General features: G+C 42.3%; 1 protein-coding gene across 7 annotated transcripts in view; it reads left to right on the forward strand.

The window, feature by feature from the left end:
• The window catches only part of BCKDHB (branched chain keto acid dehydrogenase E1 subunit beta), a 314907-nt gene that overhangs the window by 102217 nt on the left and 185717 nt on the right, over positions 1-26973 (forward strand). For all 7 annotated transcript variants that reach the window (XM_084622417.1, XM_084622418.1, XM_084622420.1 and 4 more), the window contains exon 8: positions 11393-11503. In XM_084622417.1, coding sequence (XP_084478543.1) covers positions 11393-11503 — 111 coding nt within the window. The remainder of the gene's footprint in view (positions 1-11392; positions 11504-26973) is intronic.

Genomic DNA, 26973 nt, shown 5'->3' on the forward strand with positions numbered 1-26973 from the left:
TAATACCCTCCAAAGCAAAAGTATAAAGAATGAATTTCAGGGTCTGTAGTTTCTCAGTTTGATGTCATTTGGGGCAATAGTTTTTAATGTCTTTTAATGTTTATCCCTGAGCTCTTTATAGAGGATATTTATGACTTGGAATATAAAATTTTGCATTCTGATCAATATCTTCTTTTATGCTCTCACTTGAAGAAGACCTGTGTATGGGCGGCCACTATTTTCATGCTCTTTATGTCACTTAGTTGGAAAGCTTCTAGGAGGGTGTGGCATAGTTTCTATTACTAAAGAATAGTATTAGGTCAATTTGCTTTTCGCTGGGGATTCTATTGTAGTGGTCCAGGGGTCGGCAACCTTGGGAATGCAGCCCATCAGGGTAATCCGCTAGCGGGCCGCGAGACATTTTGTTTACGTTGACCGTGTACAGGCATGCCTCCCCGTAGCTCCCAGTGGCCACAGTGTGCTGTTCCTGGTCAGTGGAGCTGTGGGAAGCGGCGGGCAGTAAACAAAATGTCTCACGGCCCACCAGTGGATTACCCTGATGGGCCACATGCCGAAGGTTGCCGTCCCCTGTAGTGGTCCCTTGGGCTTAGGCTCAAAAGGATGCCACTCTGTGTCAGGCAACAAACAGTCGATTAACAGTCTGGCTCTGGCCTTCTGGCGGGCAGAGCTGTAAGCAGTCCCTAGCCAAAGCCTTAGGGCTTGAGCAGGGGCAATCACAGGGGCCCTGGCCTTCTGGGTTGGGAGAGCAGGAAGCAGGCTTTTGCCTAAGCCTCCTGGCTAAGGCAGCCCGCAGTCTCCAGTCTGGGGCCTGCCACAAGCAAAGCACAGGCCTACTGGCCAAGGGGTGAATAGGCCACCACCTCAGGAGTGGGGTTGGTAGCAGAAGGTTGGGGGACCCGGGCCCACCTGGCTCCACTTGGCCCCAATCCTGGGGCCTAATAGTGGCGAATGGTTCCACCACTGGGTTAGTCGGGATCCCACTGAAACACGCTGACTTGTGCGCCAGCAACAAAACCGGACTAAAGTCTGGTTTCCCTGGGCTACTTCCTACCACAATCTGGGCAGGGCAGGGGACTCCGTAGTCCAAGGGTCCTCTGTCTCCTCTGGGTACATTGTGGACAGCAGTCCCAGCAACTCCTCTCCAGGGTCCGTCTCCTCCGGGGCAGAGTGCTGCACAGCACAGGTTCAGTTCTGGAGTTCTCCATTGGGCTGGAGATGTCTGTCTCCTTCCCTAGCTCTAGCAAACTGAGCTGCAGGGCCTGCCTTGTCTACTTCCTGTCATACTCCTCTGCTTCTGGCTTGGGGGATGGGGCTAGCGCAGCTCTGCCCACCAGAGTGTAGTGGTCCCACAGACTCATGCTTAGAGGGAGGCCACTGCCTCATTACATCTATAATCTCCATAGCTCTGTAGAACAGTGTTTTTGTATTTTCAGGCCACTTGATCTTCTTGGCACCCACTATAATACCTATTGGCTCTTGTGTGACACTGTCTTAATGCTTTTGACCATGTTCACCTGTCTCTCCAGCAGAAGAATGCTCTGTTTTTCCCTGGAGAGAGGGAAATATATTCCCTTCTGAGAATCTGTGTGAAAATTTCTCCCAGATAAAACTGTCAAAACTCAGGTCAACTCAGATTAAATCTGAAGCAGAATGTGTTAGTAATATTTCCAATACAGTGAAATCAGAAATAAAAGTAGTTTAAAGGTTATCTACAGCAATACTCTGAAAGCTGATGTTAGAGAGCTTATTCCTTCACTCTCCCACTTCCCTGGTCCTTCTCGCATGAACAGAGAGCAACAATACCCAAAGTCCGAAGGTGCAAACAATTCGATGTTTATTGGGGTGAACTTCCAGCAAGCTTAAATACAAGTTCCTTTTTCCTTATTTTCAAATCCCAACTTACTTCCTGTTTGCCCCTAATTTATATAGTAATATTCTTAGCTATACCTTAACCAATCATTCTACTGACATTTAACTAACCAATCCTAACATATTGTAACATGATTAGCTAACCAATTATATCCCACCACCTTAATTAGTTTACACCCAGCAAAATGAATTATACAGCAGACAGAAACAATCACAGAACCAGACAGATTATACAGACAAACAATAGCAAAGTGGGAACTATAATGTCAAAATACAGAAGTGAGGATTTCACATCCCAGCTATTGATAAGTGAGTTCTTGCCAGACAGGATGCTATCAAACTAAGTTTCCTTTTACATTTTCTAGGCACTTCCCTTTCTCTGGAGGTGATAGGAATACAATCCTGTCCTGATAGTGCCTGACAGCCCAATAGCACCTTATTTTAATGTGACTAGTTTGGAATGTCAGGATGTGACTGTTCGCTTCCTAGCTTATGACTGCCTCTGCTGCTTAGCCAAAGGACTTAGCCTAAGAACAGGGCCTCAAACTGTCACAGTAAGAGAAGGCCCTTACACCAGCAGACAGTGATTTTGATTCTTTCTTTTATACCTCTAGAACTAGCCAAGTGATAAGAATACCCCTAAATTCTTAAAGGACAGGCCTTTGCAGACAGGCCTGAATATCTATATCCTAACAGCTGACTCTGAGGATTAGAGAGAGAAATATTCCAGGTTTACCTAACATGTAATATTGTAGAGAACAGTCTGGCTGCCGACAGTGTATCAGGACTATACTACTTTCAGAGTTTCATTTCTTTAGAGAAACAAGTGTCTTGGGCCTTGCAAAATCTAGTCCAAATATAAACTGGAGGTTCTTTTGATCTGAATAATGATTAATAATACTTAGCACTTTGAACATGTAGAGCACTATAAAAGTGCTTTGCAAGCATTCACTAATCTTTACAACATCCGATGTGAAACAGGAGATTTTGCTTTTAGCTGCTCTGAAAAAAGAGAGGAAAAAAAAGCTTGCCGCACCTAGGACAGAGATATGCAGAGGAAAACAGAGGGGTTGAAAAATATCGTGAAAATCGCCTCTCCAAATTTACATCATAATGGGGGTGACGGTATCATAATGCTTTAACTTAAATAAAACAGTAGTTACTTGTAGAATTAAGGTTTTAGATAAGTAATAATTAATGATAGTTAAAAATCCAAAATGGTGCCAATGATGATCCTCTGTTAGAAAACATCAAAATGGAGGACACAGACTAAGTTGACCAATGGCAGATAAGAGATAGGGGTGAAATAGAGTTCAACAGGCATGACTCACCTTCCTCTCAAAAAATGCCTGAAGGGTGGAATTAGGACGAAGACTTATGCTAATACCTAGAAGGAGATTTAGACGATATGAGGGTTTAATAAATTCAAGCTGATTGGCTGAGCTGGTATAATTAGGCAGGGAGGTTCTATGCTAATTTCTAGTTTTGGAAAAGCAACAAATCATAGGAGACTAGGGACTGAATATAAGTCTGACAACCAGCAGACTGATGAGTGAGTGAGTGTGTGGAATCAAGCAGAGAAGATCAGTCAGCAAGGAGAAGAGAAGCAGCTACCTGAAGAAGCAGCAGCAACTGAAGCGTCTGTGGCAGCTAGAGACTTCTAGAAGGCAGCACCCACAGAAGCAGTCTGAAGGGGTAACTGGAGAGAGCAGTAGCAGCAACATGATGATGTCCCAACTCAAAGGAACAAAAAAGTCTGTCCTTCCCAGAATCAATCCTCTGAACTTCTTTTCCCCACTTCTGGGATCTGCAGAGTTCATCCTCACTCTGTCGCACAGGGCTGCCTCCCAGGGCTGGTTCCTCCTGAACCACCGACCCTCAGGACAACCCCTTCCTGCAAGCCCCTTTATTATTCCTTTCCCTTTTAGTCTGAGCCTTCTTCCATAGCCAAATATTTCCTAGCCTTCCCCTCTTTTTTTCAAGGCTTAACTCCCAGCCCTCATCCAGTCCTGCCCTTCTCTCAGGGCCCGGTGCTAAGGGGTGTTCCCTTCACCTGCAGCATAGCTTTTCTTCCCAGCTTTCTCCGACCCTGGCTAGGATCCCAGGGCTTTCTCTTCCCTTGGGTTTCCTCCTCACTCCTCTCTGTTCCCAGACAGTGATTGCAGATACTCCCCCTGCAGTTCCTTTCTGCTACAAATGTGCTCTCTTTCTACTAAACAGCCTGCTTCTGCTCAGCTGCGCTCTATGATCACTTAATCCTTGTTCCTCCTCCAGATGCAGCCTGGTATGTTAATTGGCCTCTCAGGCCCACATTAGCCCATTCAGGGCCTGTGTGGGGTACACACTCCAGCATAGGGAGAAAGAGTATTCTCACTCTAAAAGGAAATCTAGGTCTAGATCTTTCATGGGTCTTCAGCTCAGAAAAGCATACTAGCAAGTCTCTCACTTTGTAGCTTCTGTAGACCAAGGTTACTAAACACACCAGGGGCTTCTTCTGTTCTTCCACCCCACCCCACCCCATAAGTTCCCTGTCTTCCACCTTCCCGTTCCCTGTATATCAAGGATTTCCTACAAAACACTCCCCCCCATCTCTTCATACCAGTGGCTCTGTATGCCTCCCATTCCTACCTTGTCCACTGGCCTTCATTCCCTTTTCCCAAATTTCCCTCCTACCTTGTGTTCTGTGTGCACCCAGCCCCCCTCCCTATAGCAGCATCCTCTATTCTCACCCTGCCAGAGGCTCTGTGTGCACCTCTTATCCCCCTTCCCTCTCATGCTAGGGACTCTGCATCCCCCTCACCCTTACCAGTGCCCCCCCATTCTCCCTGCGTGCAGGACTATGTGCATGTCCCCATTTCCTCTTATTTTTTTGTCTGGGAGATAAGTTCATTCAGGATGTAAACATGTTAAACTCTGGGAGGATGAGCAGGGATATCTTTATGCTGGAAGGTGTTAATGGGTGCAGTCAACCAGTTATTTGATCTGTAGGCAGTTGCAGCTGTGCTTGATGCTGTTGCTCTACTAAACCAGATGACGGGCTCCACATGTCGCCCATTCCCTTCCATTTTTTGTTTTTCCCAAAAAATAATAGGGTTCTGGCCATTGATACCTAGAAAATTCCTGAAATTTTGGAACTAATTGAATGTGGCATGAAAAAGTTATGGTGTTACAGGCAGACAGACACAGAAATGCTGTCAAATTGAATGTAAGACTTTTGCAAAGTCAGCCAAAATCTCCACATTTAGCCTTGGGGAAGGGTGCTGCAAGGCCCAGATTGGGTCTTTCTGCAAATCACTCAGGCTTCAGTCACCAAGTCTGAGTGTAAAAAAATTGCCACGTGGCACTGAAGTGCATTGTACCAACTACCCTGATACTAAAGCCTTTCAACCAGAATTTTCAGTACCAAGGACTTGTACAGCACCCAGAGACGTTGGTACTGGTCTTGCCATTGCTTTTGGTCACTAAGGTACCCCCTTCAATACAGACTGCTTCACATACCTTGGTACCAAGTACACCTGTGGTACTGTCCAGAGGTTAGATTGAGGGTTTGCCTCACACCCCTGCCACATCAGCTGCACCACTCAAGGAGGAATACTCCTTTTTCTCAGCTTCTGAAAACAGTAGAGCCATTTCCCTCTCATTCCCTGGGATCTTTATCCATAGACCCATAGTCCTGTGGGAATTTAGTGTCATTACCTTTACTCTAGTTCTATACTTCACAGGATCCCTACCTAGGTATACTCCACCATGGCCCCCTTCTCCTTATGCTTATCAGTACCCTTGGCCCTGCTGGGCTCCATGGGGCTGTCAATCTGCAAGGAGGTCAGGCATGCTAGAGATCATGGTAGAAGGTGTGCAGGAGATGTCTCACAAGCTCATGGACATCTTGCATACCACCATGTAAGGTAATTTTAGCAGTGCCCATTAATAAAGATCTCCTGGACCTTGCAAAATTTCTCTGGCAGACAGCAGCATCTATTGCTCCAAGTCCAACTTGCAAACATGTAGATATTGACACTAAGTACCATCTACAGGGTTTCAGCAAATTTATTTACAGTCTGGCTCCAGTATCCCTCATGATGTTATTGGTCCACAAAAGAACAAAGCATCAAGGTCCTCCCAGATCAGCCCTATGTGACAAGGAGCCCTAAAAATTGCTCATATGCAAGCCTGCAGATGAGAATCGTAGTATTCCAGGTGGTGTTGGAGAAATATGACCATTTGGACTATGACTACATCTCCAAATTTGCTGATAAAATCCTGCAGAACCACAGGGAAGAATAAGTCTTTAATTTTAGAAGGCAGCTAATAGTACGTCCCACAGTTCTTGATGCATCAGATATTGTGGCCAGGTCTCTATGGCAACCTGATTACCATGAGAAGATTGTCCTGGCTCGAAGCTTCTGGCATTCCTAAGGAAGTAGAGGTTGCTATAGAAGACTTTCCTTTTGAGGGATGTAATTTATTCATTTTCAAGACTGATGCACTCTTACATCCTTTAAAGGATGTCACCTGTGTCACCTTGAGATGTTTGGAGTTGTATACTCCTGCTTTAAACAGGAAACCAACTAGGCCCCAATCTTTTAATAGGCAGTCTTACTACGCTGAACATAGACATTCTGAGCCTTCAAGAAAGTGTCAAAGGCAAAAGGATCAGCATCCTCTGCACATCCAGCTTTGTCTTTGAGGCAGCAAATTTGACTTGTCAATTGGGAACTGTGTGCAACTTCTAGTGGATTGTTTTGTAATCCCCCAACCCCAACCAACTTTTTGGCAATCACCATTTTCATTTTTGTGGGGTTTGGAGTACTGTAATGACAGATTGTTGGGTTATGGAGATAATAGAACTAGAATACTCCATTCAATTCCACACACTTCCTATTCTGCATACCATTCCTCATTCCTTTTCCCAGCCCCCTCTCACAAGAGCATGCTACACAGGCTGGAAGTTGAGTCACTTCTGGCTCTCAGTACAGTAGAAATTCCAACAGAATTCAGAGGGAGGAGGTTTTACTCCCACTATTTTCTGATACCAAAGAAAAAGGTGCTGGTAATGCATTGATATTCACATTATCAGGTGAAATGATGCATTTACGGGTATTCAGTCCCTAAATGAGGAGAAAGAATTATAGCCTTTCTCCAAAGGTAAAATTAGCATGCTACCCTTTTTTATAATCAATTTTAATAATGCCCTTTATTATCATTAAATCTACCTTTCACCATATCTACATTTCTGCTCTCATAAAATATTTTTTGCTTTCCATTGGCTACTTAACATTAAGAATCATCTTAATTAATATCTGCATAAATACCATACCAGTAACTACCGATAAAGGTAGTGTTTTTCAAAATGTTAACATTTTATCTAAAACACTTGTAAAACCAGTTAGGACCATAACATGTTTACAACACAACTAGGGTTATGGCCTAACTTATTTCTAACTTGCTGCTGAGTTTTTCACTTCACTTTACTTATATTTTACTGGGCCTCACTTGACTATTGTCAAGCCTGTTTTTAGGAAAGAGAGTTTTGGGCCTTGTCATAAAAATAAAGGGAAGGGTAACCACCTTTCTGTATACTGTGCTATGAAATCCCTCCCGGCCAGAGGCAAAACCCTTTCACCTATGAAGGGTTAAGAAGCTAAGATAACCTTGCTGGCGCCTAACCAAAATGACCAATGAGGAGACAAGATACTTTCAAAGCTGGAGGGGGGGGGGGAAACAAAGGGTCTGTCTGTCTGTGTGATGCTTTTGCCGGGAACAGATCAGGAATGCAGTCTCAGAAACTCTGTTAAATTAGGAAGTAATCTAGCTAGAAATGCATTAGATTTCCTTTTGTTTAATGGCTGGTAAAATACGCTGTGCTGAATGGAATGTATATTCCTGTTTTTGTGTCTTTTTGTAACTTAAGGTTTTGCCTAGAGGGATTCTCTATGTTTTGAATCTGATTACCCTTTAAGGTATTTACCACCCTGATTTTACAGAGTTGATTCTTTTACTTTTTCTTTAATTAAAATTCTTCTTTTAAGAACCTGATTGCTTTTTCATTGTTCTTAAGATCCAAAGGTTTGGGTCTATGTTCACGTGTACAAATTGGTGAGGATTTTTATCAAGCCTTCTCCAGGAAAGGGAGTGTAGGGCTTGGGGGGATATTTTGGGGGAAGACGTCTCCAAGTGGGCTCTTTCCCTGTTCTTTGTTTAACACACTTGGTGGTGGCAGCATAGGGTTCAAGGACAAGGCAAAGTTTGTACCTTGGGGAAGTTTTTAGCTTAATCTGGTAAGAATAAGCTTAGGCGGTCTTTCATGCAGGTCCCCACATCTGTACCCTAGAGTTCAGAGTGGGGAAGGAACCTTGACAGGCCTGCTTACATTTGAACACATTTCTGTATAAACACAAGCCAGCATCATCTGTATAGGCTACACTGAGAAAGGGAAGAGTTAGTTATCTGTACCTTGATGACTGGCTCAGCTGAGGGATATCAGCAGACTCTCCAGCTCTGTGCATTACTAGGATTCCAAATCAGTTAGGAAAAATGGATTCTTGTCCCTGTTAAAAGAATAAAACTTCATAGGAGCAGTTTTGGACTCAACAACAAGGGTTACCTGCCTTAGGAAAGATTCAGCAACATATTAGATTTAGTCAATCAACTGAAGGCACATTCTCAAACATCAGTGAGAACTTGCCTCAGGTTTCTAGGCCACATGGCTTTCTGCATCTCTGTAATTCAGCATGCCAGATTTCACCTTCACTGCGTGCAATGGTTTTGAAGTCAGTATATCATCACATCAGACATAACCAAAGAAGAAACCTGCACTTTCATCTTTAAATTGGTGGAAGGATCCTGAGATATTTTGCAAGGGTGTGCCCTTCTCTCCACTGTTACCATCCAAGATCTAGAAACAGATACCTCCCAATCTGGGATGGAGGACTCACCTGGACTACTTACAGATTGAAGGTCTCTTTTCTCATCAAGTGCATCTGGTCTTAATTGCATGTAAACATTCTGGAGTTGCAAGCAATTTTGTCATGTTTGCGTAGCATTCCTTCCAGTGCTCGAAGGATCATCTGTTTCGGTCTTGATGGATAACAGTAAATCACTGTTTTTCAGAAACTGACAAGAAGCAAGATTCACTCCTCTTTGTCAAGAACTGCATCATGAAACTGTTGTATAAAACATAAATCTAGCATCTTTCCGCCGACCAGGTCTACAAAATGTGCTGGCTGATTGTAAAAGTGCCTGGTGAGGCAAATGGTCACTAATGGCCAGTAAAGGATGCCACCATCCAAGAAATATTTGCTGATTGGGGTCAGTCCTCCATAGATCTGTTTGCAACAATGAACAAAAGAAAATGTTGCGAGTTCTGCTCCAGAGGATGTGAAGACCAAGGTTCTGTAGCATATGCACTTCTGATTCACTGGTCCTCAGTTTATTCTCCAGTTCCTCTAATCCCAAGAGTAATCAGAAAACTCAGATAGATCTTGGCTAAAATGATAATGCTGGTATCATCAGCCTGGCTGAGCTGGTTTTCATTCTCAGACCTAATTAATCTCTTCTTCACTCTCCATTTAACAGCCATATTAGCTAATCGCCCTCTGATTCAAAGGTACTCAGTTTTCGCTTATTCCACATTAGCTAAATTCCTGAAGAGCGTTATCAGGGTTTATCCCCTAATCAGACTACTTTTGGATCAAAGCATTGTACTAATTGGATTGATGGAACCAATTTTTCAGCCTGTAGCTATGTGCTATTTTTCACCGGTTCGTCAGAACAAGGTTTTTGGTGGTAGTAATATTTGCTAGAAAGGTGGGCGATATTCAGGCCCTTATTGCAGGATTGCCTTATAGGACAGTTTCTGCCCAAATTTCTACTAAAAATAGTTTCTGATTTTCCATCTCAAATTAGTGATTCACCTCACTGTTTTCCTCTCCAAGTCATACTCTGGTAAAAGGGAAGCTAAGCTACACACTTTGCATGCACATAGTGCTGCCATGCTACCTAGACCAAACTGGATCATTTAGGGCCTAGATTGTTTATAGTTTATGCAGAACGGATGAAAGATCAACAGATTTCAACTCAGACTTTCTAATTGGATTACAGGCTGCATTAGACTATGCTATGAATTAGTGAATGTAAACCTGCTGGAAGGAGTCACAGCCAAATCTGCCAGGTCTCAAGCAACCTCAGTAACTTCTTTGAGAAGTATATAGAAATATGTAGTCCATTTTCTTATGCATGTATTTGGAGCTCTACACAGGGACTCATTTTTTCTGTATTCTACATTGATTCAATGGAGTTTTGGCCAGTTAGTCCATCTTGAAACTAATCTCTAGATCTTCCTCACTGGTCAAACATTTTTCTTTAATATCATCCTCCACTCCATCTACGTTAATTTGAATATGATTGCTGTTTCTACATTCAGTCTAGATTGTGTGTGGTCTCATGTTACATAGCATGCAGTTTTTTTTCATGATTGTTAGGATACGTAGAGCTGATAAGAGAATAACCAAACTTGCTGGGTCATTTTTAATGCCATCTTAGTCCTTAAAGATGTAGGAAAAATCAAATTTGATCTAGAAAGGTGACAGTCAACATTTGACTTTCATTTATCCTTTTAATGTGCTAGCTGACCATTTAGTAGAGGAAGTGCATTGCACAAATCAGAGTTTTTAGGAACCTTCTGGTCTGAATTTGTAGAAATTTAAATTTGAAAACAAGTTTTCTCTATTTTTCTACCCCACAAACAAACACTTTATGTGGGTAATAATTTATAGGACGCGAAAAATGAATTCCCAGTCAGCTACTATGATGGTTACTTCTAGAGTCAGAATATTTGCTAGCTACTATAATGCTTGTTTTGTGAAAGGCTGTACACACATTAAAGGGTTTGTAGACGAAAAGCTAGAAGTTGATTTACATTCAATGTTATGTTTTACCATTATAGAGTTGACCCATTGTTTGTCTGGGTGATCGTACAAATCAATGAAACACTCTTTGTAAAAAGGATGTCAGGAAGTGCAGGCTGTTTCATATGTATATTAAGAAGCTCTTAAGAATATACTGCTAAATGGACTGCGTGACTAAATAATGAATGGTTTCAGAGTAACAGCCCTGTTAGTCTGTATTCGCAAAAAGAAAAGGAGTACTTGTGGCACCTTAGAGACTAACCAATTTATTTGAGCATAAGCTTTCGTGAGCTACAGCTCACTTCATCGGATGCATACTGTGGAAAGTATAGAAGATCTTTTTATACACACAAAGCATGAAAAAATGGGTGTTTACCACTACAAAAGGTTTTCTCTCCCCCCACCCCACTCTCCTGCTGGTAATAGCTTATCTAAAGTGATCACTCTCCTTACAATGTGTATAATAATCAAGTTGGGCCATTTCCAGCACAAATCCAGGTTTTCTCCTCTTCCTCCCTCCCCCCCCACAGACCCACTCTCCTGTTGGCAATAGCTATTTTTAAGTATCCCTTTAATTTTTCAGATAGTTCGGCAATTGCATCATCTTGCTTTTTCAGGTGCATGTTATTCGAGAGGTGGCAACCATGGCTCAGGAAAAGCTAGGTGTGTCCTGCGAAGTAATTGATCTGAAGACCATTTTACCTTGGGATACAGAGGCTGTTTGCAAGGTAGAAATATAATGCTACTTAATACATAAAACATTATTTTGGTTGATGTACCCATGAGTATCTACAATAATTTAATACTGAGGGTAATGGGGACAGCACTATATACATATACATATGTATATATAATTGAAGATTTATATTTGTTTGTAAATTATTATATGCACAGTAAATACAAAGGAAACATTTGCAGAACACTATGTGCCTCATTATCACTAGAGGGAGGATAACCGTTTAGACCATTAACCAATAGTGGTCTACCAGCATGTTCTTTTGAAGGATTTTTATAATTTCTTTACAGCATTCCAGGGTTTTAACAATATAGGTTTAAGGCAGGTAAACAGAGTGCTTGAAAATCACTTTTCTCCGCATGTGTCTGGCTCTCTCTATCCTCTTCCGGCATCCATAGGCCCATGGGATTTAGTGGGAAATTATTTTTTTGTGTGTGATTTTTTTTCTTTGCCGCTCCATGGTGACCGTTTTATCTATTTATAGGTGGGTAAAGACATTTATGACCTGGCTGATTTGTTAAGCCTGTTTTCTCGAAAAAAGTGGTTTTGATATTTTATTTTTTATTTTTTAAAAGAGAGCAGCACTTTAGCATTTTTTGTTTTTTCACATCATTAGAGGTGAACGTTTACTGGTCTGGCATTTGATTTGAAATTCAGATTCCCTGGAACCACAGGTTCAAATTCTGGCATGGTTGTATGCGCCTTTCGTCTTCTAAGGTAGCTATTTTTGTAAATATAATAGCTTACGGTATAAGAGTCTTTCAGATGGGACTTTAAAAAAATAAGGTACTGAACAGCTTGACTGGAAGTTGAAATACCATGTGTGAAGTGCAGCAGTAGCTTAGCTTTGTTCTTCAAGTGTCCCTTGCTCTACAGTACTTGTGACTTTTCTTTGTTGTGCTGCTTCCTTTTCACCTTCATAGAGTTGCCAGCAGAAGGGTCATGGATAAACAAACATATTGGAGGTGTTTTTGAAAACAGATTCTGCTTGGATGGGGTGGAAGAGGCACTTAAAGAAGGTTCTCAATATCTGTAACCTCACTCCCGCACTCATGGCACCTGGCCACTTGCCAGAAAGTAGCTGGCAAAAAGATTGGTACTTCTGTATATTCTGAGGGAAGCTAGAATTAAATATGAGGCACTGAACGCTGAAGTTAAAACTTCAGAGGGGGTGAGAATTCAAAACATTCAGTTGAAGTTAGAAAATTTCAAATGTGTTTATGGTGTTTTGAGAAAGGCTAAAGCTTTAATATGATTGGAAATTAAATATAGTGAAACTTGAGTAAAACACTGTGTCCCTTGTGGCAAATATATTACATAGAGTGTATACTTGTGTGTCAATTTAGAAATAATAAAGAAATTTGAACTTCTCATCTCCACTCTAAAATCTTTTCCTACAAGGAAAAGTACAATTTCTTGTTACATTTTTAGATTTTTGGGACAATGAGAGTAATCTTCACGGATTTCCAGAGTGTAGGGGGCCCAAATATTCTTTGTGCCTAGGACCCAGTAAACCTTAATCCACCTCTGCCTCCACCAGCTTGAACACCAACTGAACACCACCTGGGAGGTGAGACTTGTGCCCTCCCCACTGTGTTCTTTTCCTTCCTTACCTTATTTCTTTTCTTTCCTATTCTCCTTTTTCCTTCTGTCTAATCTGAGTTGGGCTTAGCCAGCTAAGACTGCATATTTTGAAACACTGCTGTAAGCCTGTGACCAGAAAGGTAGCTAAAAGCAATGCCCTCAGCCTGAGGCTGGTACAAGTTTGCCAGGTCTCCCGAGTGGCTGATGAGACCATGTGCTGTGCCTATGTTTTTCCAGCAGTGTGGTTGAAAGTAGGGTGACCAGATGTCCTGATTTTATAGGGACAGTCCCGATTTTTGGGTCTTTTTCTTATATAGGCTCCTATAACCACCCCCCACCCACCCCCCGTCCCGATGTTTCACATTGGCTGTCTGGTCATCCTAGTTGAAAGTGAGAGTCAACACCAGAGGCAGAAGCTGCATTTTCTATCTTTGCTCTTCTTTTCTAACCCCTTTTGTGTGTGTTTATCTTGCTTTGTCTTCTAGGACATGGGACTGGGCTTTAACAACAATAACAGTAGCAGTTCCAGCCCATGTGAACTAATATCTTCTCTATCCCCACAAAGGACAGTTATGGCATCTTTAATAACATCTAAGGTTCCCTCCCCCCCCCCCCCCCCCCGACCCTTTCTAGATAAAGGAAAGAACAGATGTTAAAATGACAGCCTAACTTCATGCTTTACATTTCAAATACGTTAATTGCTTTTCCTTCTTTTCTGTATCTTTAATAAAAGGTTTAAAAGGATGTTTAATGGTGTGTTTGCCATGGTACTAAGCAACCTGAGGTCTCTCTATGCCAAACTCCAAACCTTGTTAACACTCTTTGATGTGGGGCAGTTACAGAGTTATGTTAACACCTTTGACTCTTTGGGTCCATTTATTTCATCTAAATTAACACAACAGGCTGTTAAGTGCTAGGGTCATGCAAATATGCATATTGTTGTTTATTATTTGTAAGTCAGTGTGAATGCTTGTGGTAGCAGGCTCTATACCCAGTAGTGCCTAGAATTGTTCCCATTTTCCTAAGGATCCAAATGTGACCATTCTTGTGGAAACTGTTTTCTTCTATTTTTTAAATTAAATTTGTGAATTCTGTTTTGAATACCTGCAAATATCCTGTATATTTTGTTCAACTAAAAAGAACCAGGTGCCCTATTTTAATATGTAATATTAAAAGTTAAAAATAATTTTAGTATTGTTTTATTTAATATGACTAAATATCTAAGGGAGAATTTACACTATGGAATTCGTTAAGAGTTCAGGCAATATTAATTCTGGTAAGCTGCAGTGAAATAATGAAAATTTTATTTGCAGTTGTATTAGAAGACAAATGTCAGTAATCTCTCATTAGTATTTTAATATATACGTTTTATGGTTGTGAAAGGCTAGGGCTGGATATCCCTGTGCATTATTCAGGTTAAATAATGTGATGTTGTCTAGTATTTAAAAAAATATGTTTATAGAAAGAAAACCAACGTAAATTGCTACTTATTAGCTCTAAGCTGGTCAGAGCAAGAGCTTGGTGGGAGGTAGCCAAACATTTTAAAAGCTCTGCCAATATTGTGTGTTATAATTAAATTAACAGTGTCAGCCAGGACTTTGAAGAAAAATTGGAAACTAAATTAGTCTAAATATTGTCTTGATAAATATTTGTAAAATGCTTTGGGTATGAGATGCTCTAAATAGAGGCTATGTGCACAGCTTAAGTAAAAAGAAAAGGAGTACTTGTGGCACCTTAGAGACTAACCAATTTATTTGAGCATAAGCTTTCGTGAGCTACAGCTCACTTCATTGGATGCATACTGTGGAAAGTACAGAAGATCTTTTTATACACACAAAGCATGAAAAAATGGGTGTTTACCACTACAAAAGGTTTTCTCTCCCCCCATCACACTCTCCTGCTGGTAATAGCTTATCTAAAGAGATCACACTCCTTACAATGTGTATGATAATCAAAGTAGGCCATTTCCAGCACAAATCCAGGGTTTAACAAGAACGTTGGGGGGGGGGAGTAGGAAAAAACAAGGGGAAATAGGTTACCTTGCATAATGACTTAGCCACTCCCAGTCTCTATTCAAGCCTAAGTTAATTGTATCCAATTTGCAAATGAATTCCAATTCAACAGCCTCTCACTGGAGTCTGGTTTTGAAGTTTTTCTGTTGTAATATCGCAACTTTCATGTCTGTAATTGCATGACCAGAGAGATTGAAGTGTTCTCCGACTGGTTTATGAATGTTATAATTCTTGACATCTGATTTGTGTCCATTTATTCTTTTACATAGAGACTGTCCAGTTTGACCAATGTACATGGCAGAGGGGCATTGCTGGCACATGCTGGCATATATCACATTGGTGGATGTGCAGGTGAACGAGCCTCTGATAGTGTGGCTGATGTTATTAGGCCCTGTGATGGTGTCCCCTGAATAGATACGTGGACACAGTTGGCAATGGGCTTTGTTGCAAGGATAGGTTCCTGGGTTAGTGGTTCTGTTGTGTGGTATGTGGTTGCTGGTGAGTATTTGCTTCAGGTTGGGGGGCTGTCTGTAGGCAAGGACTGGCCTGTCTCCCAAGATTTGTGAGAGTGTTGGGTCATCCTTCAGGATACGTAGATCCTTAAGTAACTGGTCTGGGTAGATGCTTGAGGAAGAGGAAAAGAGAGAGGCATACTTCCCCCAGTCCTTTGGAGCAGCGTTGTGGCTGCTACATAGAACCTACTTCATTTCCATAAATGCAATCAGATAAACATTACGGACAGTAGCTTCTCCTCTCTCTAAACCATGGAATAAAATTAAATCTACAATACCCCAGTTAACTTATAAATATTAGCTATACATCAGCCTGGGTAACTAGGTAGGTCTTGCTGCATTCCCTGAATGTCAAAAGATTTGGGCTATTTTAAACCAAGTAGGGCAGTAAGCTAATATAGTGTTTACGTTTCAAAGGCTGCTTGAATGCTGACATTTTTGTATACCTTTAATTTAAGGCTCTGTTCTATTCCCTATTATTTTAAGATGTGGCATTCAAAATATAGAGGGATATAAATTAATGTTGATAAAATAGGTTCAAAATAGTAATAGATTTTAATCTGGTCAATCTGCACTAGGCAAATTGTCCATCTTTCCAGTTCTAGATGTTTATAAGGACTTCTTGGTAGGAGTAAAGACTTGCTCATACATTTCACTCATTTATGATGCATAAGTGACATTAACAGTGTCCTCAAATATCTGACTGAGACCCCCTCATAGATTAATTAACCTGATAGAATAATAATTCTGTTCAGAGGATATATATACTTGAGATTCAATATTGATATTAATTCTTCAATCTCTTTAAAGATAAAAGCTGTTTTAAAAAATGTGACAAAGCAAATGATCTTGAAATATTAAAACAAGGTGGAAAAACAATGTATGATAATTACTAACATAAGAATAGCAGTCAAGTATCCAAATATAGTAAACCTATCTCCAAGTATATATCTCACACCTTTACTGCCCTCTAAAGCTGAACACTCAGAGAAGTAAAAAGAAAAGGAGTACTTGTGGCACCTGAGAGACTAACCAATTTATTTGAGCATAAGCTTCCGTGAGCTACAGCTCACTTCATCCGATGAGGTGAGCTGTAGCTCACGAAAGCTTATGCTCAAATAAATTGGTTAGTCTCTCAGGTGCCACAAGTACTCCTTTTCTTTTTGCGAGTACAGACTAACATGGCTGTTACTCTGAACTCAGAGAAGTGTGGTCCATATTAACAATGCTGCAGTGTCTTTGTGCTGGCCTGCCTGTGCATAGCAGCAGTAAACCCTTTCTGCGGCACAAAGTACTTCCTCTCCACCCCTTTAGCAATGGGTGGTATTGAGGCCGGGGTCTGCTAGAGCACCTTAGTGGTGTTGTGGATAGTTCTTATCAGGGGCAAGGCCACCTTAGATGGACCCTCCAGGGCAAGGATGTCCACTATCAGGTTGACTCCCCTGTGACCTCCTCCGCCTGGAGGTTTAGGTTTAGAGCCACCCTCCTAAGAAGGTCCTGGTGCCCCCTGGTATCCATTGCCGGTAGGGTGGTGGTGGTATCCGCCAGTGCCTCGTCCGGCGAGCAGGAAAACAGATAAGTGGAGATTTCCCTTTGTGCAAAATGAACCTTCTGGTAGCATAGGGTTTCCATAACAGTGCTTGATCCTCCTGATCCCAGCCTTGAAATATGGGACATGGCCCAGGAAAAAGGATTTCCTGCCTGCTGTAGGGCTGTTTTGTAAACAGTATAAGCCTTTGTTTACATAGACAAGGTGTACTGTTTTAACTATACCAGTTGTTAAAGTGATGCTCTGTCCGGCCCCATTGTGTGGATGCAATTATGCTGTTATAAAGGTGAAGGAGAATAAGCTGTATTGGTATAAGATACCGTTTATCAGCTAAGCTGCATCCATATTAGGGGCTGTACCAGTATAACTATTTCAGTAAAAAAGCACACCCCTAACTAACATAGTTCATCCAAAATCTGTATGTGATGGCAGTGTGGAGGAGTGGATAGAGCATAGGACTGGGATTCATGCACTGAGTTCTATTCCCGGCTCTGCCACTGGCCTGCTGAGTGAACATTAGGCAAGTCACTTCACCTCTGTGCCTCAGTTTCCCTGTTTCTAAAACAGGGATGATACCTTACTGTTTACATTAAGATCTACTGAGCTCTAGAAGAGTTAAGTATTTTTATTTATTTATTTACTAGGTATGCTCTGATATACCATGCTCTAATGCTGGGGACTACCACATTCTAATATTTTGGCCAGCCAGTTCCTGAATCAAATGTAAAGCACTTTTGCCCTGCATCCCCTCCGGCACCAAGTGCAGCTCAGATGCAGTCCAGAATCTGGTCCTGTGTGTTTAAAGGGTAATTTACTTTGGACTTAAAAAATTGGTTAGAAAACTTACAGCCAAGTTTTGCCATATGTGTAGGCTACTCCTGTTGACTTCGCTGACAAAGTAGTTAAAGGCTCATTGAGGGCAAAGGGAGTTAAGGGTACTTAACACCTCATTGGATCTGACCTTCCTGCATAATATAAAATGACTTTTCATTTGTAAGTGTGTGTAACTCAATGGGCAAACTCATTAGCCAGAAAAAGTAGAATAAAGGTCCCATTCTGTCCAAATTCCTTTCCTCAGGGTTGGTTTTATTTTCAAAGGAGTTCAAAACAAGAGCAACATAAATGAAAACACCTGGAAACTATTAGAGACCTATAGCATGTCCCTTATGCCCCTGAAGAATTAGTCTTCTTTTTCCCCTTAAAACAGGGTCTCATATGTCCTCCTTCTAGGCTTTGTAGCCCTCTACCTGGCTACTGTGGAGAGACCCATATTAAGGGCTAGTTTACACTAGAATTGCAACAGCGTCACAGCTGTACCGATGTAGCTGCATCACTGTAGTTCTGCTACTGCAGATGCTCTATGCCAATGGGAGAGAGCTCTCCCGTCAAAATAATTACTCTACCTCCCCAAGCGGTGGCACCTATGCTGGTGGGAGAGCTTCTCCCGCCGACATAGCACTGTCCACACCAGGGGGTGGCTTATTCACACCCCCGAGTGACATAAGTTATAAGTTATACCAAAGTAAGCTCCAGTGTGTACAAGCCCAACGTTGGTGTAACAGTGCAACGTGTCATCTGCTGTACGCGTTCCTGCCCTTCCCTCTCATACACAAAGTCCTCCTCAAGGCACGCTGGGTCAGGGCTTCCTTGATCCTCATAGCACTAGTGTGGCCCCGCCAGCACAGGTTCACCATGCTGTTGAACCTATCAGTGGACAGACCAGTAACCCTTCCCATGTGCCTGACCCTCATCACACAAGACCACGGCCATCTTCAGCACCCCAACCTGGAGTCGCTCCTCCTCACGGCGTGGAAACTCCATGGTTGAACTCACTAGAGCTCCAGTGTTTGGATTCAGTTAGGGAAGTTCTGTGGGGCAGTAAGAAACTCTCCACTCGTGCCATGTACCTGGCAAAGTGGAAGCGGTTTTCCATCTTGTCTTTGCAGTTGGGCAGCCCTCCGCAGCAAGCGTCACTTCCCCTTGTTTTGGCCTACATACTGTACCTGAAGCAGCAGGGGTTGGCAATATCAAAGTGTACCTGGCTGCCAGTTCAGCCTTCCACCTGCTGGGGCATCGGGTAGGTCAGTCTCTGGGAATCCATGGTGGGACGGTTTCTCAAGGGCTTGGACAGGCTTTATCCCCAAGTGCGGCAGTCCATTCCCCAGTGGGACCTCAACCTGGTCCTGTCCCCGCTCATGAGGCCCCCTTTCGAGCCCACAGTGACCTGTCCTGTGTCCTACCTTTCCTGGAAGGTGGCATTTCTGGTGGCCACAACCTCAGCCAGAAGGGTTTCCGAGCTCAGAGCGCTGACTTTGGAGCTCCCCTGTATGGTCTTTTATAAAGACATGGTGCAGCTATGCCCTCACCCTGTGTTTTTACCAAAGGGATTCTCCCAGTTTTATGTGAACCAGGACATATTTTTACCTGTGTTCTTCCCTAAGCCACATGCCAGTAACAGAGAGTGAATGCTCCATTCCCTGGATATCAGGCATGCCCTAGCCTTCTACATTGAGCGCACAAAGCTGTTTTGTAAGTCACCACAGTTCTTTATTGCAATCGCAGAGGGAATGAAGGGGCTTCCCATCTTGTCCCAGTGCATTTCGTTGTGGATCGTGTCCTGCATCAGAACATGCTAAGAGCTAGCTAAGATTCCAGCCCCGCTGTTGACGGCACACTCCACAAGAGCACGTTTCGTCTGCCTCATTCCTTTCAGAGGTCCCTATCCAGGACATATGCAAGGCAGCAACGCGGTCTTCCATCCACACCCTAATGTCGCACTACGCCATCACCCAACAGGCGAGGGCAGATGCAATCTTGGGCTGGGCAGCCCTGCATTCAGCAACCAGATGAACTCCGACCCCTCATCCAGGGAAACTGCTTGTGAGTCACCTATTGGAATGCACGTGAGCAATCACTCAAAGAAGAAAAAATGATTATCTACCTCTTGTAAACTGTTGTTCTTTGAGATGTGTTGCTCATGTCCATTCCAAATCCCACCCGTCTCCCCTCTGTTGGAGAATTCTGGCAAGACGGAACTGAGTAGACAGCGGGTTGACAGGGACCTATATACACCGCCATGAAGGCGCCACTCCAGCGCTGACCTGACAGGTACTGCTAGGGGAAAAACCTTCTGAGATCATGCTTGTAGCACATGCACACACCTATTGGAATGGACATGAACAACACACCTCAAAGAACAACAATTAAGAGAGGTAGGTAACCGTTTTCTCTCACAAAAAATAATGTTTGGGGCTTTAGTAGTTATTCAAGGTCATAGAAGTCACATAAGTTACAGTGAGAATGAGACATTTTATTTTTTGTCTGTATGGGCTACAGATACACACCATTTAAATTCAGAATGTACAGGTATGGACTTGGTGTTAATAATTATTGCTACTTAATCATTAAAAGTAGCATTAGGACTTAAATTTTCAATTTCACTATTTAAAATGAAGTCATTTAAGTAAGATTTGTTAAATAAGAAATCTCAAACTCTAGGAATTACTTAACATAACTAAAGCTTTTGGTGAGGGCTGGGAAAAAGTGGATTAAAACTGTTAGTGCTTTGGAGACAAGCAGCAACATGTCAGGAATTTTTCTTTGCAATGGCTGACTAGTTAATCTACCTTTTGAGATGTTGTTTCTAGTTGGGAACTTTTGTACAATATCAGTGATTTAAAAATACAGCATCAACAATTCTCTAGTTTCACAAAGTTGTACTTCACAGCGGCCACTGGAGGCCTCTCTTAAACCAACTTAAACAACTGGTTTGATTTGACTTTGCACTTGCTGACTACTGTCCTGTGAGGAACTCGGAGTGTGAAATTATGCTAAATAATAATTCAGAAAAAGTTGCTGCCTAATCTCGTTGCTTTAATTTTTTTCAGGTTTCAGGGCCAGATTTAGTTCTGAAATATGTTGTCGTCTGGGCCCTAAGGCACTTGTGGTGGAAAGTTTACCTGGAAGGGGTTGTCGGTGCATTCCCGGACAGACTACCTCAGCAGGGCTCTTGTGGAATCCCAGCCATAACTGAAAGCTATACTGTGGGGGGCTAAATGTGCACTCACTGTCTGCCCTGCTCATGGCAAATCCCTCTTCTGACCATGGCAAATCAAGCGTTCAGTTTGTAGAAAGTGCTGTTGACTCTCTGTCAGAATAAAAGCAAAGAATTTGCGTCACTGCTGCGTTTTTATGTAAAGTTTTACTAATCTTAGGTATTAGGTTTCTCATGAGATAAATACTTCATCTCTTGTTTGTATGCAGTGAAGAAAACTGTCCCTTGATTCTAAAATTGGTGTTGATCAGGTCTATTCATAGGTGTTATAGTAATACAAATAATAATAATAATCAGGATGTTGGTTTCTGATAAAAGATTACTCATTATTCAGCCTGAGAATAGCAAAAATGTAAGATAAAATGTTATAAATATTGATAATGATGGCAAGAGAAATACTTTCACTTGTCTAATTAAGCTGTAACTCTGTTTTATCCTGTGAGTTGCTTGTCACAGCAAATACTTACAAACATAAATGTGTTTGTATAGAAAGCATATTACCCAGATTTGAAGGCCATCCCTTAGTTGTTTGTAAGTTTAATTGTACAGTTTAATCTTTGTGAGCAATATTTAAATAACTGAAATTGCAGCTTTTCTACACATTAGTATTTGAATGATTTGCCAAATCTAATGAAAGCTTGGAGTGATATATATCTTCTAAACCTTGTATCAGAGTTTGTGTATATTTAGTCTCAAAGCTGATTATTTTTATAATGCTTATTGTTGTTCTATGACCTAGGAAATTGTCTTCAAATCATAATTCCCCCCCCCCCCGAAAAGAATATATTTTTGTTTTACTTTTTATTTACTGGTTTTGTGGTTCGGTCTTAAGATGGTTTCTTTACACTATTAGTATGATGCTTTTATTTTAATATAATCTGACCCTTTGAAGAAATGAAGTTACTGTTCAGTTATTCAGTAGAAATTCTAATATATCAATAAATTAGCAGAAGACTGTTGTGTGGTAGAAGGTATTCAGAAGCTGAATTTTTAGTGTATGTATTTTATATTAAATATTTGCTACTACTTTATAAATCACAAAACCATTTAAAAATACTGTTTATTTTCCCAGGCACCATGACTTCAGGAAGCACATGTTTTCCTTCTACATTATCCTAGCCATGGATGCTTTCAAGCACTAGAGATTAGATTGGGTGGATTTTCTCTGTTCCAGAATTTTGAGTAATATGGGCTTAATCCAAAAACCATTCAAGCCAATGGAACAACTCCCAGTTTACTTCACTGGTCTTTGGATTAGACCCTACATGAGATTATCTGGTTGTTCTAAACATGTTGATTTGTATTGAAATGTCTGTTTTAGTAGAAAGAAAAGGAGTACTTGTGGCACCTTAGAGACTAACCAATTTATTTGAGCATGAGCTTTCGTGAGCTACAGCTCACTTCATCGGATGCATACCGTGGAAACTGCAGTAGACATTATATACACACAGAGACCATGAAACAATACCCCCTCCCACCCCACTGTCCTGCTGGTAATAGCTTATCTAAAGTGATCATCAGGTTGGTCCATTTCCAGCACAAATCCAGGTAGACTGTTCAATCCAGACAAAGATTGAATCATCTCAGTGTTTTCTAATTGAGGGCACCCAATTCTCCCCAGCACCACCACAGGCACAGTAGTTAAAACTGCAAGCTTTGGGCATGAAGTGAGGTTGAGAATGTTCAGGTGAATTGGGTCATTGGCAGAAGGTGAGATCATTTAGCATTTTCAAGTGTGCTTCTTAGATAGTAGAGTTATGCAATACATAACCCTGAAGAGTTGTGTTACTTACATAATTGATTGCACATCATTTCTAAAGATGTTATTTTTTAAATCCTTCCAGTCTCTAGGCTGCTTATAGCATTGGTCAAAAAAGTGCCAAGAACATCCTTAGTGTTCCTTGTCATTCTCTCCTTTTGAATTGGCTGTACCAAAAAAATTGTAAACTAAGCTGAAGCCTTGTGGATCTGTTGGTTAATAATATCAGAGGGGTAGCTGTGTTAGTCTGCATCCGCAAAAACAATGAGGAGTCCGGTGGTACGTTAAAGACTAACAGATTTATTTGGGTATAAGCTTTCGTGGGTAAAAACCCACTTCAGATGCATGGAGTGAAAAATTAGTTTTCAAATGAGTTGTAGCTCTGCAGTTTCCCTTTGAAGTCTGTTTTTGAAGTTGTTTTGTTGAAGGATGGCTACTTTTAAATCTGTTGTTGACTGTCCAGGGAGACTGAAGTGTTCTCCTACTGGCTTTTGTTTGTCACCATTCCTGATGTCTGATTTGTGTCCATTTATTCTCTTACGTAGAGACTGTCCGGTTTGGCCAATATACATGGCAGAGGGGCATTGCTGGCACATGATGGCATATATCACATTAGTAGATGTGCAGGTGAATGAGCCCCTGATGGTGTGGCTGATGTGGTTGGGTCCTCTGATGTTGCTATAGTAGACATGGACAGAGTAGGCAATGGGGTTTGTTATAGGGATTGGTTCATGGGTTAATGTTTCTGTGATGTGGTGTGTAGTTGCTGGTGAATATTTGCTTCAGGTTGGAGGGCTGTCTGTAAGCAAGAACTGGCCTGCCTCCCCAGGTCTTTGAGAGTGAGGGATCGTTTTCCAGGATAGGCTGTAGATCTCTGATGATGTGGTGGAGAAGATATAGCTGGGGGCTGTATGTGATGGCCAGTGGTGTTCTGTTATTTTCCTTGTTGGACCTGTCCTGTAGTAGGTGACTTATGGGTACCCATCTTGCTCTGCCAATCTGTTTCCTCACTTCCCCAGGTGGGTATTATAGTTTTAAGAATGCTTGATAAAGATCTTGTAGGTGTTTGTCTCTGAGGGATTGGAGCAAATGTGGTTGTATCTTAGGGTTTGGCTGTAGACAATGGATCGTGTGATGTGCACTGGATGGAAGCTGGAGGCATGTAGGTAAGAATAGCAGTCAGTAGGTTTCCGGTATAGGATGGTGTTTGTGACCATCACTTATTTGCACTGCAGTGTCCAGGAAGTGGATCTCATGTGGTTAATGTGGCTCTGGACCGAAACGGTCAAGATAATTGTGATTTTTGTGTTTAACCTTATCTGTTAATGCAAAGAGGAAGAAAATAGTTCACAGGTGGATTATTCTCTTCAGTAAGAAATTATGGGCTCGATTCTTCTGTCCACTGAGCATTGCTGAAAGGTGGGGACAGCCAAATGCTAGCACTGGGCACTTGCAATTTGCTATACATTTGTGTAGAGAGACTGCTGGAGAGGGTGCAGTCGTGCACCCACAAATGTCAGCTATACGAGTGCTTAACCGTGTGAGCGAACGTTGACACCTGCACTGAAATGAGCACTCCTGAGCAGGAGGGAAAGCACTAGAGGTAGGAGACGGAGATGGGGTGGCCAAAGCACAGTGCCCAAATGCAATCCTGTGAAGGCAAACTCCATGGAAAGGATTTTCATTTGTCTACTCCACTTGGGAGTAGTGGTTTTCTCAAGTGTGCTCCAGAGCTGCACTTTGAAGAATCTGAGAGCCGGGGTAGCCCTGAGGGCCAGCCGCTAATACCAAAATATGTCTAAGTATTCTAAGGGAATGATATCTATTGCCCACAGGCAGCTGTTCAATGCTTATGACTGTTAGCCGACGGCCAAGGATGTTTGGTGAGGTGCCAGCTATGCCCGTTTATACCATCCGTGACTTTAACCGCTAGGACGCACTGTCCCTTCGCGGCGGGCAGCCCGGGCTAGGCTGACGGATGCCCCAAGGTCCTAACCACCCGTGACTTTAACTGCTAGAGCTCAGAGCTCCTTCGCAGCGGGCAGTCAATACTGACTGACAGGTGCCCCAATGGCAGCACTAAGAGCCTCTCCACACCCGTGACTTTAACTGCTAGAGCTCAGAGCTCCTTCGCAGCGGGCAGCCAGGATTGACTGACAGGTGCCCCAAGAGTTTGCCCCGTGGAGGCGGCACAACTCAACGCTAGGCTCTTAGTACTCTCACCTAATGGCCAGGCTTTAGAGCCAAAACGGCTGAGGTTCTTTAATTGTGTTGGCTGCTTTATAGTAAACCAGAGAAAACAAGTCAGGCTTATGCACAAATGGTTACCAAAATTTATTAAGCTAGATTCTAATCATGTGGTTACAAAATTGCTAGTGCCTACTTATTTAAATGTAGAGATGTTACACACACAAACAAGTTACAAAACTGAAGCCACAATCCCAAAGAAAGAAAACAAAGTATAGAGCTCTATTTCAAAATATGTGTACACTAAAGATAGGAGATCAGGTGTGGGTGCTTCTTACCCTCCTTGCATCTCTCGATTCCAGCGGTGCCAAGCCAGGATCGGTCACTCAATTCCGTGGAAAGACGAATAAGGGACAAGGTGTAGGGACCCTCTTAGCTGCAGAAGCCTTGGGAGGCTGTCACTTATCTGACCAGCAGATAGATAGTGAAAAGCACTCAAAAATCATGGTGCTGTAGGTCCCCTACTTATACCTCTGTACTCCTTTATTCTCTTTCTCCTTTCTTATGCCAAATTGAGGCTGGTCTGTCCGGGTGACGCCAGCTTTCGCAAGAGTAGTTTACACTTGCAAAGAAGAGAAACAATAAGTTTCGACTACTGGACATTTCTTTTATCAGGGTAAATATTTTCCCACCTAGGATGTTGGTGTGTGTGCATCACGCTATTTAGTAGGGGCTAAGAGCCATGTCTGTCACAGGGCCTCTGCCTGCTGTGAGCTTAATCGTCGTATCTGTTCCCAGAGGCACATTGTAGCAGCACACCTGTGCTTTCACAGCTTCAAAGGCTGTGCTGGAATATATGTTAAGTGCCCTGTTCCGGCTTCCTCCTGTGTTTCCAGCAATGCTGGTCTGAGTGGGGGGGGGCGGGGGGCGGCTGTCTGGCTACAATGACGTACAATTGTGCTTTTGCTGGCCCACCAACTTGAAGTTCCCACTCCCCTCAGCTTACTTCACCTTATTGGACTGTGACAAATGGAACATCAAGCTTAGCAACCATGACTGTGCACTCTCATTGCACCCACCAAAGGCACCCTCCTAGTATTGAACCCGGTAGTTGCAGTGTAGGTATCTCAGGATCAGAATTACATATGCCTTGGCCAGAAGCTACTGTTCTCTACCGTTTCACACTGCTTCTAAGGTTTTGTGGTAAATCAATGCCTATGTCTATAAAATGACATTATAGTTGTACCACTTGTGCTATTAGAGTTAAGTTTGTCACTGTTTCCATTGTAAACTCCTATTTTAGGTTTAATAAAAAGTACGCTCCAGGCTACTAGGCTTACAAGGGCAGCACTCTAGAACTATTTTTTTAAAGTAGACTGCCACTTTTGAGCCAGGAGTGTGGAATATTAAAATTTTGATGATTCAGATTACTATTTGAGTTATAGAAATGCAAAAAGGCTTTGAGTTGAAACCTTGCAGACCATTAATACATTTCTGGCTGCTTTAGGAAAATTTTTTAAAATGATTGAGTTGTTTGAACTAAGATCAGTGTGGTGGGGCAGTGCCCTACCCCCATGCCAGATTGGGCTACAACAGGCCAGAGTGGCTGCGCAAGGCGGCAGCCAATCAGGGAGGGTCTGTTAGAGAGCCAGTCAGAGCCAGTATGACAGCCAGCCAATCAGGGCTAGGCTAGGCCCTATATAAAGGCTGCCCAGAAAGGGAGCAGGCAGTCTCTCCCAGACCTTCAGAGGGTGAAGGTCTGTCTCCTGTGTGAAGGGACTAGCACCAGGGACAGCGCAGGCTGG

Source organism: Lepidochelys olivacea (genome assembly GCF_965140295.1).
Source record: "Lepidochelys olivacea isolate rLepOli2 genome assembly, chromosome: 3".
Classification (NCBI taxonomy): Eukaryota; Metazoa; Chordata; order Testudines; family Cheloniidae; genus Lepidochelys; species Lepidochelys olivacea.